This window comes from Eubalaena glacialis, chromosome 3 (assembly GCF_028564815.1).
Source record: "Eubalaena glacialis isolate mEubGla1 chromosome 3, mEubGla1.1.hap2.+ XY, whole genome shotgun sequence".
In the NCBI taxonomy this organism is placed as follows: domain Eukaryota; kingdom Metazoa; phylum Chordata; class Mammalia; order Artiodactyla; family Balaenidae; genus Eubalaena; species Eubalaena glacialis.
Window position 1 is genome coordinate 1,704,640 of NC_083718.1, and position 15,972 is coordinate 1,720,611.

Consider the following 15,972-nt stretch of genomic DNA (forward strand, 5'->3'; position numbering starts at 1 on the left):
ATCAGACCACTGGGCTCAGAGGCCACCGGGGACCATGGAAGGACAGTGGCAGCTGAGTGACGGGGCAAGTCTGATAGCAGAGTGGGTGAGGAGCACGTGGAGGACCCTTTCAAGGACGTCGGTGGTGGACGCGGCATGTGGCTCCCAAGGCAGCCACATACGTGCAAGCAAACACCAAAGCCCCGGGCGCTGGCCTCACGGACCTTATAATCTAGTGGGTTTAGCAGATCATGGTCCCGTGTTGCCTAACTTTAAAGCCGTAGTGGCGTGAACGTCAACCGTCTTCCCTGCCCCTTCACTCAACCAGCTGCCTCTTTGAGGAGAACCCTCATTCTTGGCTGGATGTGCGACCTTGAATCTGACCTCCTGTATTGGGTTTAATCCCTGCCCAGTAAGGAGGGCTTGCCACGTGGCTTGGGGGTCAAGGAGAAGACCCACTCTGCAGATGTGCTCACTGAGGCCAGCAGAGCCTGCCTCCCCCACAAGGCTGCTCGTCCTGCCAGAAGCAGCCAGTAGCCTGGAAGGCGTCCTCATCCACAGCATCACTTCAGTCGAGCTGCAGATAAGCCCTGATTCTGCTCCCGAGACCCCCGCCCGGAGACTGACAAAGTGCCTTGTGGCCCCGCCCTGCCCCCAGCCTGCCACCCCGCCGCTGGCGTCCACTTTACTGGGATTCTCAGGAGGGACAGCTGGTTTGTGTTACATGCCTTCTCCCTCCTGTCCCCTGCCTATCTGTCCTGGTTTTAAATAGCTTATCTGAGCAGCTGGACGACCACATGGGCTTATATGGCCTGGGGTGCATGTTCCCTCAGCCCTGTCCCCGGCACCTGCCAAAATAGCAGCCAGCAGCCCCGTGCCCCCTGCCCCCCGCCGCCGCCCCCCCCCCCCCCCCCCGCCAGGGTGTCTCCTGCCGCACATTCCTCCACCGCGGGGCTTGGCTCCCGGGCCGACCGCGTGTCTGCTTAAAGCCCTCTCCATCCCCTGCCCTCGCCCAGACCCTGCGAGGCCGCGCAGACACCGCAGGACCGGTCTTCGGCAGCTCCTGCTCTGGGTAAGGCTCGGGCAGACTCTGGAGAGCGGAGGGGTGTCCTGTGGCCTGGTCCTTCTGTCCTGAGTCCCCGGGTCCTCTCTGAGAGGGTGTCAGAGCTGGGGGAGGCCCCGTTCCCTCGGGTGCTTCCGAGGAGGTGTTGCAGGGACAGGACCCTGAGACTAGTTTAACTGGCCCTCAGTGAGAGGTTGGAGGCTTGGGTTTGAGTCTGGGATCTGTCACCGAAGGGTGGTTTTGCTGGAAAGTCTTGGGTGAGCGGCTTTCCTTCCCCCGGCCTCAGCTTCCTCATCGGTAGGAGGGATAGATAATTGCCAGGCCTCTGAATACATGATGCTCCAACCCATGGGGCTCCCCCTCCAGGCAGAGGGCCCCTGAGCCTCCCCAGGGAAGGGGTCCCTCTCGATCCCCAGAGGGCAGAGTGAGGCCTTGTTCGCATCAGTCAGAACAGTCCTTGCGGCCGAATTCTCTTTTCCCGGAATTCAGACACTGTCCTGAGGCAGCAGGGACCCCTGGAGGCCCCTCCAGGCAGACACAGGGTTCATCTGACCTCCCAGACCCAGGACTGCACCCCTCCCCAGGCAGGGCACGGGCTGAGCAATGGGGAGAGACCCCCTTGGGAGACCCCTTCATGGGGGGTGAACCCAGCTCACTGGGTTAGAGGGTTAACCCTGAGTCCAGCTGCCCCCCACCCCAGGGTCCCTGCGAGTGTGACCCTTGCCCCATCCACCTCCATATGCCCCCGGGGAGAGCGCTTGCTCTAAGCTCCGGAGGGAGAACCATTCCCTCTTCTCCTGGGCAGGCTGAGGACAGACTGGGAAAGGGACCGCCTGGAGCGCAGGGAATTTCAAAGCACATTCCTGTCCTCGTGCAGCTGGGAAGCACCTGACCTCCTGAATTCCTCCTCTGACCTGGGTCTTATAGGGCAAGGCCTCCTTCTCTCGGGGCAGAAGAGGAATCTGAGAGGATCAAGTTGCCCACTGCCCCTCCCACTCCCCCATACCCTGGCCTAGCTCTGCCGGTGGGCTAACAGCTGCAGGCTTAGGAAGATTCCAGTTGAATGCTGGGGACAAGGGCTGAGGGATGGGACCCCTATTCCTCTGTTTTATAGACAGGTTAACTGAGGCCCAGAGAGGTTAAGTGACTTAACTAAGGTCACACAGCAAAAACTGGGTTTTAAACCCAGCTCTTTTGACCGCATGGCCAGCATTCTCTCTGCCTTCTATCGTTTTTGCTTTACTCCCCAAGAAATGTGACCCCACTCTCTTGGCTGTGAGGGAGACCGGCTAGAAATCAGTCTGCGGTGGCAGGTGGGGGCCCTGGCGTGGGCATTCTGGTACCTCGCCTGCCGGGTTCTCGACTGCCTCCAAGCTGGAGCCCCGCCCGGGCCCATCGCCTTCCTGTCACCAGTCCCCTGAACAATTGTCTTGGCTGCGTCCTCTCTGCTGAAAGCCCTCCCCTCCCCATGGTCGGCAGGCTATTTTTAGGAGCTGGACAGCACTCAGAGGAGCAGGGGGCGGTCTCCGGGGCTGTGCCCGATGGCTCTGAGCCTGTGGGAGGGCGGGCGGGAGAGCAGAGAGAGACCCCAAGCTCCAGTCTGGCCACGCACCTTCCCTGGGAGGCCTCCCCTGCGCCGAGGTGACAGACTCTGCCCGGGGTTCAGGGAGGGGCTCCCCAGTTCTCGGGCCACGGTTCTGGCTACTTCCCTGGGGCTCCAGGCACTGCTTCCTCTGCCAGACCCCCACCCACTCTGGGCTGGGGGCTCTTCCCCTGCCACTCTCCCCGCAAGGCCCCATTTGAAGACCCTCTGGGGTGTGTCTTCTCAGGACACCCTACACATCTGACATCTCTCCTTCTCACCCACTGCCACCCTCACCCGGGGCAGCAAGCTTCTGTCCAAAGCTCCCTGTGCCTGGCCCTGCCCTCACTGACCCACCGACTCCAGCGAGGGGGGCTGGCGAGGGGTCTGGCTCGCTGCAGCGCTTGCCCTGACCCAGCAGGACTGGACGAACTGAGGCAGGTTCAGAAGAGCAGCCAGTCCGAGGCTGCGGCGGTGCTGGGTCTGAGGAGGTCTTCCGCCAGAGGGGCCGCGGGGCAGAGGCTCCTTCAGAACTTCTTGGCCTCAGAGGGGCTGCCTTGCGGTGGACATCACGCCACCCGCCAGAGTTGTGGCTCACTGAGTGTCCGCAGATGGGTGCCTGGGGTGGGTCTCGGCCAGGACAGTGGGGTGTGCGGGGACAGGTGATGCGGGCGTGAGCGCCGCTCTCCGTGCCACTGTCACCACAGGCTGAGTCGGAAGTTGGTGGCTGCAGCGCCGGGTGCCAGTGGGGCAGAGTCAGGAGCAGCCTCGCATCACCCCTTCGGAGAAGAGGGAACTGAGGTGTAGGGAGGTCAACGACCTTTCCAAGGTCACAGGCAAATGTGAGATGGAGCCAGCGTTGAAAGCCAGATCAGCCTCCCAGTCCCGTGCGGGCAGCCTCCACCCCTCCCTTGGCTTCTCCCCGTCATTGCAGGGAAGTGACAGTAAAACGCTTTCCTCGGTGTCAGCCTGGTCCTCACAGACCTCTGGGCTGGGCAGCCAGGATGCGGGCACTCTGTCTGCGCTTTGGGAAGACTTGCCCCAATGCTCAGCTGACAGGAGAGTCTTAATTTTCTGTTCCTAGTGCAGTGGGGGGAGAATCTCAAAACGAGAGCTTCCCCAGAGAAGCTCCATTGAGTTGGACTTTTTACTGAGCTGGTGTAGATAAACACCCTGCTGTGAGAAATGATGTAGAACCCCACACACTGCCCAGTGTCCCCCGCGGTAACACTTGCACAACCAGGTCCAAATCACAGCCGGGACGTGGAAGCTCCATCCGTGATCTTACTCGGATTCCCCGCTCTGCTTCGACTTTGTGGGTGTGTGTGAGTGTGAGTGTGAGTGTGAAATTCTCTTCCGTTTTAGCCTGTGCAGGCCCGAGGATCCACCACCAGAGATACTGAGCAATTCTAGAACCACAAACGTGCCTCGTGTGCATTTTCCTACCACGCCCACCTCCCTCCCAGCCTCCCCACGACCCCGAAACCACCAATCTGTTCTCCATTTCTACAACTTTGCCGTTTCGAGAATGTTATAGAGATGGAAACACATGCCTCGGCTTCTCCTCCCCCCAGGGAGAGTAATTCCCTGGAGGTCCGTCCGGGGTGTCAGCTGCACCCCCGGTTTGCTCCTTTCTGTTGCCTTGTCACCGTCCACGCCACGCTGTGCCGCTCCCAGGGGAGACTGCGTGGCTGTCGCTGGGCGAGGCTGGGAAGGCTGGGGAAGCTTAGAGCTGGGGTTCAGACGGTTACCACGTGGTGCAGGTGTTGCTGTGCCCCCGCCAGAGGAGGCAGCGGGCTCTGCTGCCGTCACGGGTGGATAAGGGGCGGGTGGTCAGAGTCTCGGGTGGACACCGGGCCCAGCGTTTCTCGCAGAGCCGGGAGGCCGGCCCTCCGCCTGTGCTGACTGTTCCTCTCTCCGGAGGGAAGCGGAGACCATGTCGGACGTGGAGGAGGCGGTGGACAAGTCCGAGGAGTGAGTACCGGGGTCCTGCTGGGGGGCCGTCCCGTCCGTGCACCTGGCCTGGGAGATGCCGGGGTGTGGGCAGGGGCCGTGCCCCTCTGGGGGCTCGGGGAGAGCTGCACCCCTTTGTTTCCAGCCCTGTGCCTCTGGGCTGCCCTGCGGGGTTGGCAGTAAAGACCCCATTCCCAGGGCAGTGGGCTCCTGCCGGGAGCTGGGCCTCCCGAGAACGGACCAGAGAGGTTCCGTGAGGACCCCGAGGCCACAGAGCGACCGTGCCCCAGGAATCCACCTCAGAGCCCTTGTAATCACTGCCCCGGGAGGCCGCTGTCCCTGCGCCGCCCTCTCCCCCGCACTGTCCCGAGCGCCGGGGAGGGGACACACACTGGCGGCCAATTACACAGTCATCTCCTGGGGGGAGTGGGTGCACAGGAGTGACACGAGTGCCGGCACGGCTTGGACCCCGCGGACCTCCCTCCTCGTTGCGGGGCGTGGAGGGCCTGGGGGGCTGCGTGGAGGGGCCCCGCCGCCTGCCTGGACTTGGACCCTGGGTGGAGGGGGGTGGACAGAGCGCAGGGAACCAGCAGCTGAGCCAGGTTTCCTGGGGGTGGTCAGAGGCAGCTGGACCGGAGGCTGGGCCAGACCAGGCTGTGCGGGTGGGCAGAGCGGGCGGACGCCAGGGCCCAGTGCGGAGGGCAAAAACCGGGGTCATCTTCAGGAAAAGGCCAGGGTGTGGTGTGTGGATGTGGGGTGGGTGTGTGTGTGCACGCGTGTGCAGTGTGCCCTGTGCTCCTGACGGCATCTCCCCTCGCACCGCAGGGAGCAGGAAGGTAAGCGCATGCCCCACGCTCACTGGGCAGGACAGCCTGCTTTGAAACTGATGGTCTCTCCTCTCCTGTCTTGGGGCCGCGCCTCATCCCCGGAGCGGAAGGAGCCATGGAAGGTATGGGGGACGGATGGGGTGGGAAGGAGGGGCGGAGTGGAGGGAGCACATTGTCCCCGCCCCTCACTCGCAGCTGAGCAAAGACCCTCCACCAATCCCAGCTCCTAACTGGGATCAGCCCGAACCCTGGTGCTCAGGTCTCGGGGCAAAAAGTTTAAACCTGTCTCTATCGCCCACCAGGTGGTTCACACGGAATCACTGCTTTTTTTCCAATTAATTATTTTTGCTTTTTTCTCTAATTTTTTTTGACCATGTAAAGTTTTAAATGCACATAAAAGTGGCAAAAATAGAATAATGCACCCCCCATGCACCCATCACCCAGCTCAACAGCCATCAACTTACAGCCCATCTTCTCTCACTTACTCTGTCTCTGCCCAGTATTTTAGAGCAGGCAAATCATCCCCAGACATGACAGCATCCCACGCTTACATAGTTCAGTATGAATCTCTAAAAGATAAGCACTATTTAAAAAACATAACCATAATACCATGATCACACCTAAAAACGTTCAGTTTAATGCTTTATCAAATGAGATTATGAAGGTGTTCAGGTATCTGAGGCACGTCATGTAGACATGAAGACGTTATTACCTGGCGAGGGTCCACTCTGACCCTCGGATCTTTGCCCTTCCTACTTGCTGATCATTATCATTATCTTGGTCCTCTCCTCAGCGTGGTGGTGCCCCTTCTCCCTGCAAACACCTAACCTTTCCTTCCTCCTGAGTACTTGACACATGCCAGTGGTCAAGAGGCATCTCTTTGTCCCTACCGTGCCCCCAATTGGCCCAGCATGGCCCTTGGGCCCCTCAGGCTTCTGTTCCCGGGGAAGGGTGGATCCTGCCCCTTAGAAGCTCAGCAGATCCTCAAAAGCATCATGTCAGCACATCGTGCATGGACATTAGGAGGAGGGTCTCTGGGAGAGAACCAGGGGGCTCGGGAGCTGAGTCTTGTTCCCGAGTCTTCTGGGGAAAGTGGGGGCCTCTTGCATTTGAGGCTGTTCCAGGGGTACCTGACAAAGAGGAGACACAGAGACACTCCCAGGAGAACCCGGGGGGGCCTTGGGAGTCAGTTCTCAAGGAACACCACTCACATCAGAGCCTATTTGAATATTTTTTGAATCAAAAATCCAGCTCCAACTTCAGTTGTGTTTCCTGCAGAGACTCTCCATACGGTGGGTTTTCCTTTGCTTTGGAGGATTTGCCAGCGCCTGACAACAGGTTTTGGAGGGTGAGGTTTGAGCCATAGACTCTGGATTTGGTACCAATCTGCCTGCTACCCACACTAGGATTTGGCTGTGAATTAACAAAATAATTCTCCACTGCGATGGGGGTCTGAGTCCCTGGAGCGTCCGCCTTGCTTGCAGTGAATGGACCACACCTGGCTCCCTGGTAGCTAAGTCCCCGGCTGCCAGCGACCAAGAGAGCGAGGTCTGGAAGGGTGTCACTAAGCCTACAGGATGGACAATCCCAGGGCCTCTGTTTCCTTCAGGAGATAATAGTTCAACAGGCAGTCGGCCTTCCTAGAGTGGGAGTGCTGGGCCGTGCTTCCTTGCATGGGGCCGCTTCCTTCCAAGTCTGCCCTGTGCCCGGCTCTCCTGGAAACTGGAGATGTCTCGTGGGTCCCTGAGAGGCTCCTTCGGGGTCGGGATGTGGAGGGGTCTGACAATAGTGTGTTGTTCCCACTCTGGGGCCTCTGTCCCCGCGAGAGGGAGATGGGAGCCCTGGGGTCTGGAAGCAGGAAGTGACCAGATACCCTGAGTGACCCCAGGGCCCGGGCCCAGCCGAGCATCACTGAGAAGGGAGTGCAGTTATTTCCCCTTTGCTGACCCCTGAGGATCAGGGAAGCCACCGGAGCGGGTCTAGGGGTTGGTGGGTCAGGGTCTGGGCTCCACGGCCCACACCCGCGCCACCATGCGCCGTCCACCCCTGCCCTGTCCTCCTGCCCCCAGGCTAACCTGTCTCGCCTCTCCCCTCGCGGCTGCCGCTCCCCGACCTCAGAAGAGGAAGCCCGGAGAGAGGACGGGACAGCGGTGCAGCTTTGCCTGTCCCTGTGCTCCCACCCTGTCGTCCCATGTTGCCCCCATGAGGAGGGGCCTGCACTGGGGTGGGGACCGTTGTGGAGCGGCCGGGGCCACTGCCCCTTTCCGTGCTTCCCTAGAGGGACCCAGGCTGGCCAGTCCCCCACCCGCTCCAAGTCCAGGATCCAGAGGGGACCGATGTCCGCCCTGCTGCACACACAGTGTTCTGTGCTGGCCCCTCCCTCTTAGGGGACAGCCCCCGGGCAGGGCGGCCGGGGTGGGAGGGGCCTGGGGACAGAGTCATCGGGACAGCAGCTGGGGGACTGGAAATAGCCCGAGTAGCAAGGACGGGATGTCAGCCTGCAAGTGTGCACGGCTGCAGGTGGACGGGGCAGGGTGGGGGGCACAGACTCGGACTGAATTTTAGCGGGAACTTTCTGGTAGTGACGTCTGAGGATGCGGTGGCAGCTGGGGCGTTCCCCTTGGCGGTGTTGGGTGCCCACTGGGCGAGGTGGGAACTGAAACATCAGACAGGGTGGGAGAGGTGTTAACAAGATGGGCTGAAGGTGGACCCCACACCTGGCCATGTCCTTGCTAGCCAGCCCTCCCCTCTCACCCCTTCTGGAAGGATCTTCTTTGAGGTAAGGGTCCTGCAGGGATCAAAGAAGAGGACTCTCCAGGCCTCAGAGAGGACTCAGACCTAGAACAAGAGTGGAAGCAGGGGGTGTGGAGGCAGGGGGTGGAGGCCGGGGGTGGAGGCAGGGGGTGGAGGCCGGGGGTGGAGGCAGGGGGTGGAGGCTGGGGGTGGAGGCAGGGGGTGGAGGCGGGTGTGGAGGCAGGGGGTGGAGGCAGGGAGCGGAGGCAGGGAGTGTGGACATTTCCGTGCTGGCCTCACCCCCCCACCTCCAGGCTTTCCAGCCCCCCTGCCAGGAGGCCACCACATGTAGTGCCTCAGTCAAGGTCATCATCAGCACCCCCTGCAGGCGGATCCCTGTGCCTGGCGCCATGCTGTCGAATGTGTCTATCTACTCGGAGTGCCTGACTGGGGCGGGGTCTACACCCTGCCAAGCAAGTGGATGAAAACAGAAACCCCCCTGACTCTTTGGACCGTACATACGTCCACATGCTGGGCAGCTCCTCCACCCACACGCAGTCCTGCTTTGGTCTCTTTCAAATACAGATGAAGGGTCTCCAGGGTCTGAGCCCGGGGCAGGCGCTCCCCTGACCCCTGTGGTGCCGCATCGGGGGACGGGGTGGGGAAGGGGGGCTGAGTCGACAGAAAGAGCCCGGCAGACAGCCCCAACCCCTTCCCTGGTGCCTCCCAGCACCGCCTGGCCTTCCCAGAGGCCTCCAGGTGCAGAGCCGGTCTCCAGGCCCCTGAGAAGGAGCTGATAGTAAATGTTTTAGGCTTTGTGGCCACCTGGTCCCTGTGGAAGCCGCTCAACTCTGTTGTTGCGTGAAAGCAGCTTGGGCCGTGCTCCAATAAAACTTCATTTAGAGACAGTCTGGGGGCCAGATTGGGCCATAGTTTGCGGACTTCTGGTTTAAACCAAGAACAGAGTAGCCCCCGTCTTGTCACATCAGTCACCCCCAAATTCATCTGGAACCTGGATGTCGCTGGCCCCCTCCCCACCCCTCCGCCCCGGGCTCTGCCTGCCAGCATGAGCGTGTTCACTGTGTCTGGTTCACTTCTCCAGAACAGGAGGAGGAAGTGGAAGAAGAGGCTGGAGGCGGGACTGACGCTGAGGACACCAACACCGAAGGTGAGGCTCCGCCCGGGGTGAGGGTGCGAGGGGCTCTGTCCTGGAGCTCGGGGTGGCGAGAGCCCCAGAGCCACTCCTACGGCAGCAAGAAATCCGCCTGGACTGAGCTTTGCAGCCTGGGCGGCCACTCGTCCTGTCGGGGCTCAGCCCTCGGTCGCCCTGTCAGTAAACGCTGGCCACGTGCCCCTCTGGTGCCCGGTGGTCTTGGGCCCAGGGCAGGTGCAGACAGACAGCTCTGGACCCCAGACCCCCACAGGGCACACTTGGCCGAGGACCTGTTGCGGGGAGGCTCTTGGCAGGGGTTTGAGCTCGGAACCAGGACCTTTACTGATTTCTCATGTTCTGTTTAGAAGGTGGAGAAGAGGAAGATAAAGAGGCTGAAGGTGAGGCCCGCTGGGCGTTGGGAGGAGGCGCCGGGGGGCCGGGGAGCCCCTCCAGCAGCTTGGGGGAGACCCCAGGGGGGCGGGGAAGGGGCTGGGGAAGGCAGGACAGAACTCGGTGACCATGCGTGTTTGGAGGTTGGGCTCCTCCTTGCAGAGAAGCTGCCTCGGTGGCTCCCGGGGGAGAGGGGCGATGTCCAAGGGCCCAGGCAGGGCAGGGCAGTGGTCACAGCCACGTCTCCACACACGAGGCGCCTGGAGCCCGGCTGAACCACTCGAGGGTGGGGAGTCTGGGGGAGGAGATCCCAGGCATGGATGATCCATGGGGTGGGTCACTGCTGCGGTCATTGTTGGCCGGCAGCCTTCACCAGGGGCCCAGGTGGCCCCAGTCACGCCTCTGGAGGGGCGCAGCCAGTGGGTCTTGGGGTCGCGCCCCATCAGCTTCCTGGTCCCGGGCCGCCAGGAGGTCTGGGGGCAAGCGAGGAGGCAGAGGCTCGGGAGGGGACTCTGGGGCCAGGATCCCCAGGGACGGTGCCCTGGACCCTCCTCACTGTGAGGCCAGCACTGCTGAACGAGAGGGCTGTGCGTGCGTGCGTCCCCCGAGACTCCCCCGGGGAGCAGCCCCGAGAGGGAGTGTGGGGTTTGCAACCCTGTGGCTTAGTTCTTTGGGTGCTCCTGCAACCCGGGGCTGGGAGGGACTCACAGGTGGATGGGGAAACGGAGGCCCACAGGTGCCCGGCTCATCAGGGGCAGAGTGGGACCAGATCCAGGCCTCCTGACCCCGTGGCCGTGTGCTTCCCTTCTCTCCAGATGGCCCAGTGGAGGAGTACAAGCCCAAGCCCAGGTGAGTGGTGAGGCCCTGGGAGCAGAGGGCCCATGAGGGAGGACGACTGGGACAGGACCGCAGTGCACGGTGGCACAGCGGGCATGGACCACCACGTATGGTTTTACAGGTTGTGCACTGCACAAGAGTCTCTGCCGTCTGCTGCCAGGGTGTGTGGGGTCGGGTGGGGGGGGATGGGGGCTGAAATCCACCCACACTCCATCACCAATTCCGGGCCCTGCCCCCATCAGCACTATGTCCATCTAGAGGAAAATGATGAACTAGCTGTGGCCCTGGGTGGACACCTTGTCCGACCCCACAGGAGAGCTAGGACTCCATCCTCAGTGGCTGAGGTGGACCGGGGGGGAAGAAGGAAGAAAATTCAGGGGAGCCAAGCAGTGAAAGTGTGTCAGCCTCGGCGTGTGGCTTCAGAGCGTCACAAAGGGCCACACAGGGCAACTTGTTGCCACACACGTGACCCTGCCTGGGAGCTCTGGGTGCTGGGTGGGATGGGGGTTTCGGGAATGCCAACGCCGCCAGCTGACGGCGCCTCAGCACACGCAGGCGTCTCCCCGCGGTGCCTTCCGACTAGAGTGGATGGTCTGAAACCGGCCCAGCCCGGCAGTCCCGCCCCTTCCCCGTTCCCCCGCTGGTGTGAGCGCTGCAGTGTCTCGGTTCAGCCCCACACAGATGAGGCAGACAGGAAACCAAGGCCCAGCGCCCGGGGTCTGGAGTCCCACGGCGAGTGTGGGAGGGGGTGGGGACCGCCGCGGCCTCCTGGGCTCCTGGGGAGGTCCCATGGGTCAGCCAAGCTGTCACCTGTGCAGCCTCTCTACTTCCTGGCTGGGTGGTTGTGAGCCAGGCGCTACGTCTCAGAGTCTTGGCTTCCTTGAGTGAGACGACTGGTTCCTACTCTGTGGGTAAACGTGAGGGCACGTGCGGGTGTCGTGGGACCCTGGTGCTGAGCGGCCTGGGGGCTGCTGTGTGCACGCCACGCTGGCATCACCGTGCCGGTGGCTGGGCGGCGGCGGCCGCGTTTCTGCAGGGAGGAGAGGACCTTGCCCGCCCAAGCACCGCAGCCCTCTGGTCCAGGGAGGGCTTGGTGCTCACGCCTCCTTCTGCCCACCAGGCCGTTCATGCCCAACCTGGTGCCACCCAAGATCCCCGACGGAGAGAGAGTGGACTTCGACGTGAGTGGGGGCTTGGGGAGGGCAGGCCCCCTGGGAGAGACCTCAGGACCTCCTGGCGGAGGGGAGGTCACGGGCAGGGGGCACACAGTGCCCGACAGTGTCCTGGGTCCCGCCCCAACTGCTCTCCTGGACCCAGGCCCCTCCCCCCTGGCATGGGGGAGGTGGGCAGCCTCTGAGCCCTGCCCCCCTCCCCCCAGGACATCCACCGGAAGCGCATGGAGAAGGACCTGAACGAGCTGCAGACACTGATTGAGGCGCATTTCGAGAACCGCAAGAAGGAGGAGGAGGAGCTGGTGTCCCTCAAAGACAGGATCGTGGGTGTCGGGCCGCCTGCCCCGGTGGCTGGGAGTGGGGTCCAGCAAGAGCCCCTGAGGCCCCAGCACCATGGTCTCTTCCCTCCCCCCCAGAGGGCTGGGGCTGAGTCATCATCTCTGCCCCCCTACCTCTCTCCCACCGGGCACCCCCCCCACAACCCAGCCACTAACGGAGGGAAGATGCGTGACCTCCAGAATCCCAAACCATTCTCCTGGGGACAAGAGGTTATCTGGATTCCTTTCTCCTCTCTACCTCCTGTGCTGCTTGGCCGACAGCAGGACTTGGCCTCTGTCTCCAGCACAGGGCAGCGGCCAGTGGGGGGGCACTCAGGGGACACGGAGAAGCCCACCTGACATTTTTCAGGTGTTGAGGTCAGTCCCACAGCGGGCGCTCCCTCCGCAGGAGAAACGGCGGGCGGAACGGGCCGAGCAGCAGCGGATCCGGACGGAGCGGGAGAGGGAGCGGCAGACCCGCCTGGCCGTGCGTGAGCCCCGCCGGGCCCTCTGTTCGCAGACGGGGGCTCAGTCAGGGATGGCGAGCACCCCCTGGGCGCTGGGCGTTGTTTGGGCGAACTAGACAGAAATGCACTGGGCGTTTAAAGACCCCCCCACCCTCACCCCTGCACAGCGCGCCCCCCGGGAGCTGAGGTCCCATAGCCCCCGTCCTGCGCTGCTGCCAGGGGCCCCGCCTCGGTAATGCCGCCCACCCCTGGGGCCTCATGCTCCTGGCCTGGGGGTGGTGGGCCTCACTGTCAGGAGTTGGGACCCTGTTCGCTCAGTCCCGTGTCCCCGGCCAACAAACTCCAGCACCAGGCCCCATGCCCGGAGTGCCCTCAATCCTCAGGACAGTCTGCTTGGCCACAAAGACCGCCAGCGCCAGTCCAGAAGCAGGGTGTCTGGCCCCCACCCCTAATCCACTCCCTCCCTGCCGGAAACCAGGAGGAGCGGGCCCGCCGAGAGGAGGAGGAGAACCGGAAAAAGGCAGAGGATGAGGCCCGGAAGAAGAAGGCTCTGTCTAACATGATGCATTTTGGAGGCTACATCCAGAAGGTGGGGGGCCTCCAGGCGTCCCGTGTCGTGAGGAGTGACTGTGCGCGGGATCCCGGGAAGAAATGTCCAGCCGCTGTTGCGAGACTGAGTTCTCACGCCAGACCCGAAGCTGGCTCTCGCCCAGCTGGCTTTCCCTGGGAGGGGCTGCTGGGATGAGGGCTGTGGGCAGAGCCCAGAACACCACTGCCCCTCCCAGCCCTAGCCCCACGCTGGCTGGTGGAGCCGGCAGGCCCTGTGCCCCGTCTCACATCCACCGTGTGTGGCCTCATGCAATCCTGGCGCCTCAGTCTGCTCATCTGTAAAATGGGGTTAACGTCCACCCTGCCTGCTTTGAGAGGGTCAGACGGGCTACCCTGGAACGCGGCTAAGTGCTGCCTAGACGCAGGCTGGTTTGCTCCTGGGAGCTCACCCCCATGTCCTAGTGCTGGTGCCCATCCCCACCAGATACTCTGTTCCCAGGGGCGGAGAAATGGGAAATTGAACTTCTCTGTGCAGCGGACACATCAGAACATTTTCTTAGATTTCCAAGTCCCCAGCTCAGAACTGGGCCAGCCTCCTGGCCCCTGCGCCCCACGGCGACCCTACGAGCAGGGCCCTGCTGTCCAACATCCCCACTCCACCCCGGACGCACGTCCAGTAACTAAGGTGGCCCGCGGGTGGGGGGAACCGAGGCACGCAGACGTCCCTCTCTGAGCAGAGGAGACGTCCCTCTCCTTCCCGTGTCTCTGCCTGTGTCCCTGTGCCCTCCCCTCTCCCTGTCTCTGTCACTGTTTGCATCTTTCTCTCTGGGTCTTCCTCTTGCTGTCCTGGCTCTGCAGGCCCAGGTGGGTGCCAGTCCTCAAACCCTCCTCCTCCTCGTAGTTTGGGGAGCCCCAGGAGGGGAAGGCGTCGGGCTGTGGGGGGAGATGTGGGGAGGTAGGGGTCCAGGGAGCCCCCACCTGTCTGTTTCCTGGGGAGCCCAGGCAGTTGCTGGCCTGGGGGTTGCAAGGCCAAGCCTCTGTCCCTGCTGGGTTTGGGGGTGTGGGGATAGGAGGGGGTGTTCTCTAACCCATTCCCCTGCTTCTCACCCCCTCCAGACGGAGCGTAAAAGTGGGAAGAGGCAGACGGAGCGGGAGAAGAAGAAGAAGATTCTGGCCGAGAGGAGGAAGGTGCTGGCCATCGATCACCTGAACGAAGACCAGCTGAGGTGGCGGCCCGCACGCTGGGGCTGCACCCGCGAGGGAGGGGCGTTGGGCCGAGGGCAGGGGCACCGGCTCACCTGAGCCACCAGGGGTTGCTGCCACCCCACTTATTCCGTCGGCGGCTTTGGAGGGACCGCGACGGGCTGGACGGGGTGGCAGAGCCCTCCTCCCCTTCCCCACCTGCGCACGGTGTCGGGGCGACCCCCCCTCCTCCGCGCTTCGGGGCTTTGTCCTGGAGGCGCTGGTGCCCCGTCCTCAGTCCCGGGCACTGCAGTCAGCCGGGGTGGGGGGCCTTGGCAGGCCTGGAGAGGGGAGGAGGGCTGGGAAGGGGAGTGGTCAGGAGCAGGAGGGAGGCAGGTGAGGGCCCTTCCTTACTGCCGCCCGCCCACGGCCTGTGCAGGGAGAAGGCCAAGGAGCTGTGGCAGAGCATCTACGACCTGGAAGCGGAGAAGTTCGACCTGCAGGAGAAGTTCAAGCAGCAGAAATACGAGGTGAGCCGGCCGGCCCCGTCCGCAGCCCCACACCACTGCTGCCCGCAGCCCCTCCCCGTCCTGCTCACCTGCCTGCCGGCCCGCTGCCTCGTCTGACGGTGCTCAGCGCCCACCGCTGGGCTGGCTGGTGCTTCTGGAGTCTGAGGGTTCGCTGGTGTTGAGCAGACACTTCCTGGGGTTCCAGCCCTGGGGTCTCCCCACTTCTGGCCTCGAGGCAGCAGCTCAGCGCACTGAGCACGACGGGGGGACCAGGATGCACAGGCCAGGCCTCCCGGTGGAGGGGGTGGGGGGGACCTCACCAGGGACGCAGCCGCTTCACTTCTCACCGTGATGGCCCGGGGCCCTAGTGTGGGGTCCTGGACGCCAGGCAAGAGAGCGGCTCAGCCCGCTGGTCCTGCCCACCCCGCCCCCAGGCCAGCTGGGCCCTGAGCCGAGTGGGTGCCGGCGGGGTCACTCTCTCTTTCCTCCTTTTCTTACAGATCAACGTTCTCCGCAACAGGATCAATGACAACCAGAAAGTGTGAGCATCCGAGCTCCATCCCCCCCTTGCCCCCTCCCCCCTCCTTCCTGTCTCCCAGGCCTCCCACCCCTTCCTCCTCTCCTGTAGGGTCAAAGAGCTCCCCCCGCCTGAGACTGCTGCCCTGTTGAGCCTCTGGAGGCAGCTCCAGGTGGCCCCCTGCCCCTCTCAGCCCTCAGCAGCCCCCCACGCCCCCCACCTACCCCCTCATGGAGGGCTGCCCCGCGTCCTGTCTGACTGGGCCCTGCTTCTCCTGCAGCTCCAAGACCCGTGGGAAGGCCAAAGTCACCGGGCGCTGGAAGTAGAGCCTCAGCCTCCTCGGAGGCCAAGCCTCCTTCTCCCAGTATCTGCTCCTCGCTGTGTCCCCGCCCTGCACACCCCCAGCTCCCGGGGTCCTCCAGCACCAGAGGCCGACTCCCGCTGCAGACCAGGAGCTGGCCCAGCTGGAAGCCGCACTCGAGCCCGACCACGCCCCCACGCCCACCCTAGCCAGTAATAAAGGCCACCACGCACCCACGGCGTCCTGTCACTTCTCTTTAGAGGGAGAGAAACTGAGGCGCACCCTGGCCTCCCAGGGACTCGGGGCGGACAGCAGCCCTTAGGGACACAGGCCCCTGGACCTGGGCTTTCGCCCGCTCCCGGTGGGGAGGGGGCACGGCCCGGGGATGCCCACGCTTTCCCCAGCCTGGGCCGCAGGGCAGAGAGGCTGTGATGGGAGCCC

General features: G+C 63.2%; 1 protein-coding gene across 2 annotated transcripts; it reads left to right on the forward strand.

The window, feature by feature from the left end:
* The first annotated feature begins 981 nt into the window (after positions 1–981).
* TNNT2 (troponin T2, cardiac type) lies at positions 982–15,751 on the forward strand. Of its 2 annotated transcripts, XM_061185242.1 has the most exons (15): positions 982–1,051; positions 4,553–4,598; positions 5,403–5,413; positions 5,515–5,526; positions 9,240–9,305; positions 9,656–9,688; positions 10,496–10,529; positions 11,638–11,698; positions 11,896–12,012; positions 12,416–12,493; positions 12,952–13,062; positions 14,139–14,248; positions 14,644–14,734; positions 15,214–15,254; positions 15,511–15,751. In XM_061185242.1, the coding sequence occupies exons 2-15, from the start codon at positions 4,561–4,563 to the stop codon at positions 15,554–15,556; spliced, it is 849 nt and encodes a 282-aa protein (XP_061041225.1). In that variant the 5' UTR covers positions 982–1,051; positions 4,553–4,560; the 3' UTR covers positions 15,557–15,751. The 2 variants fall into 2 exon arrangements, with proteins under 2 accessions (XP_061041225.1, XP_061041224.1); XM_061185241.1 differs by lacking the exons at positions 982–1,051; positions 4,553–4,598; positions 5,403–5,413; positions 5,515–5,526 and having other exon boundaries at positions 9,244–9,305; positions 9,659–9,688.
* The last annotated feature ends 221 nt before the right edge of the window (positions 15,752–15,972 follow it).

Excerpts from the sequence above, each read along its gene's own strand:
- TNNT2 (XM_061185242.1), top strand. The coding sequence starts at position 4,561 with ATGTCGGACGTGGAGGAGGCGGTGGACAAGTCCGAGGA. Across the intron at positions 12,013-12,415 it reads TGTCCCTCAAAGACAGGATC|GAGAAACGGCGGGCGGAACG; the intron begins GTGGGTGTCGGG and ends CTCCCTCCGCAG. Across the intron at positions 14,249-14,643 it reads CTGAACGAAGACCAGCTGAG|GGAGAAGGCCAAGGAGCTGT; the intron begins GTGGCGGCCCGC and ends CGGCCTGTGCAG.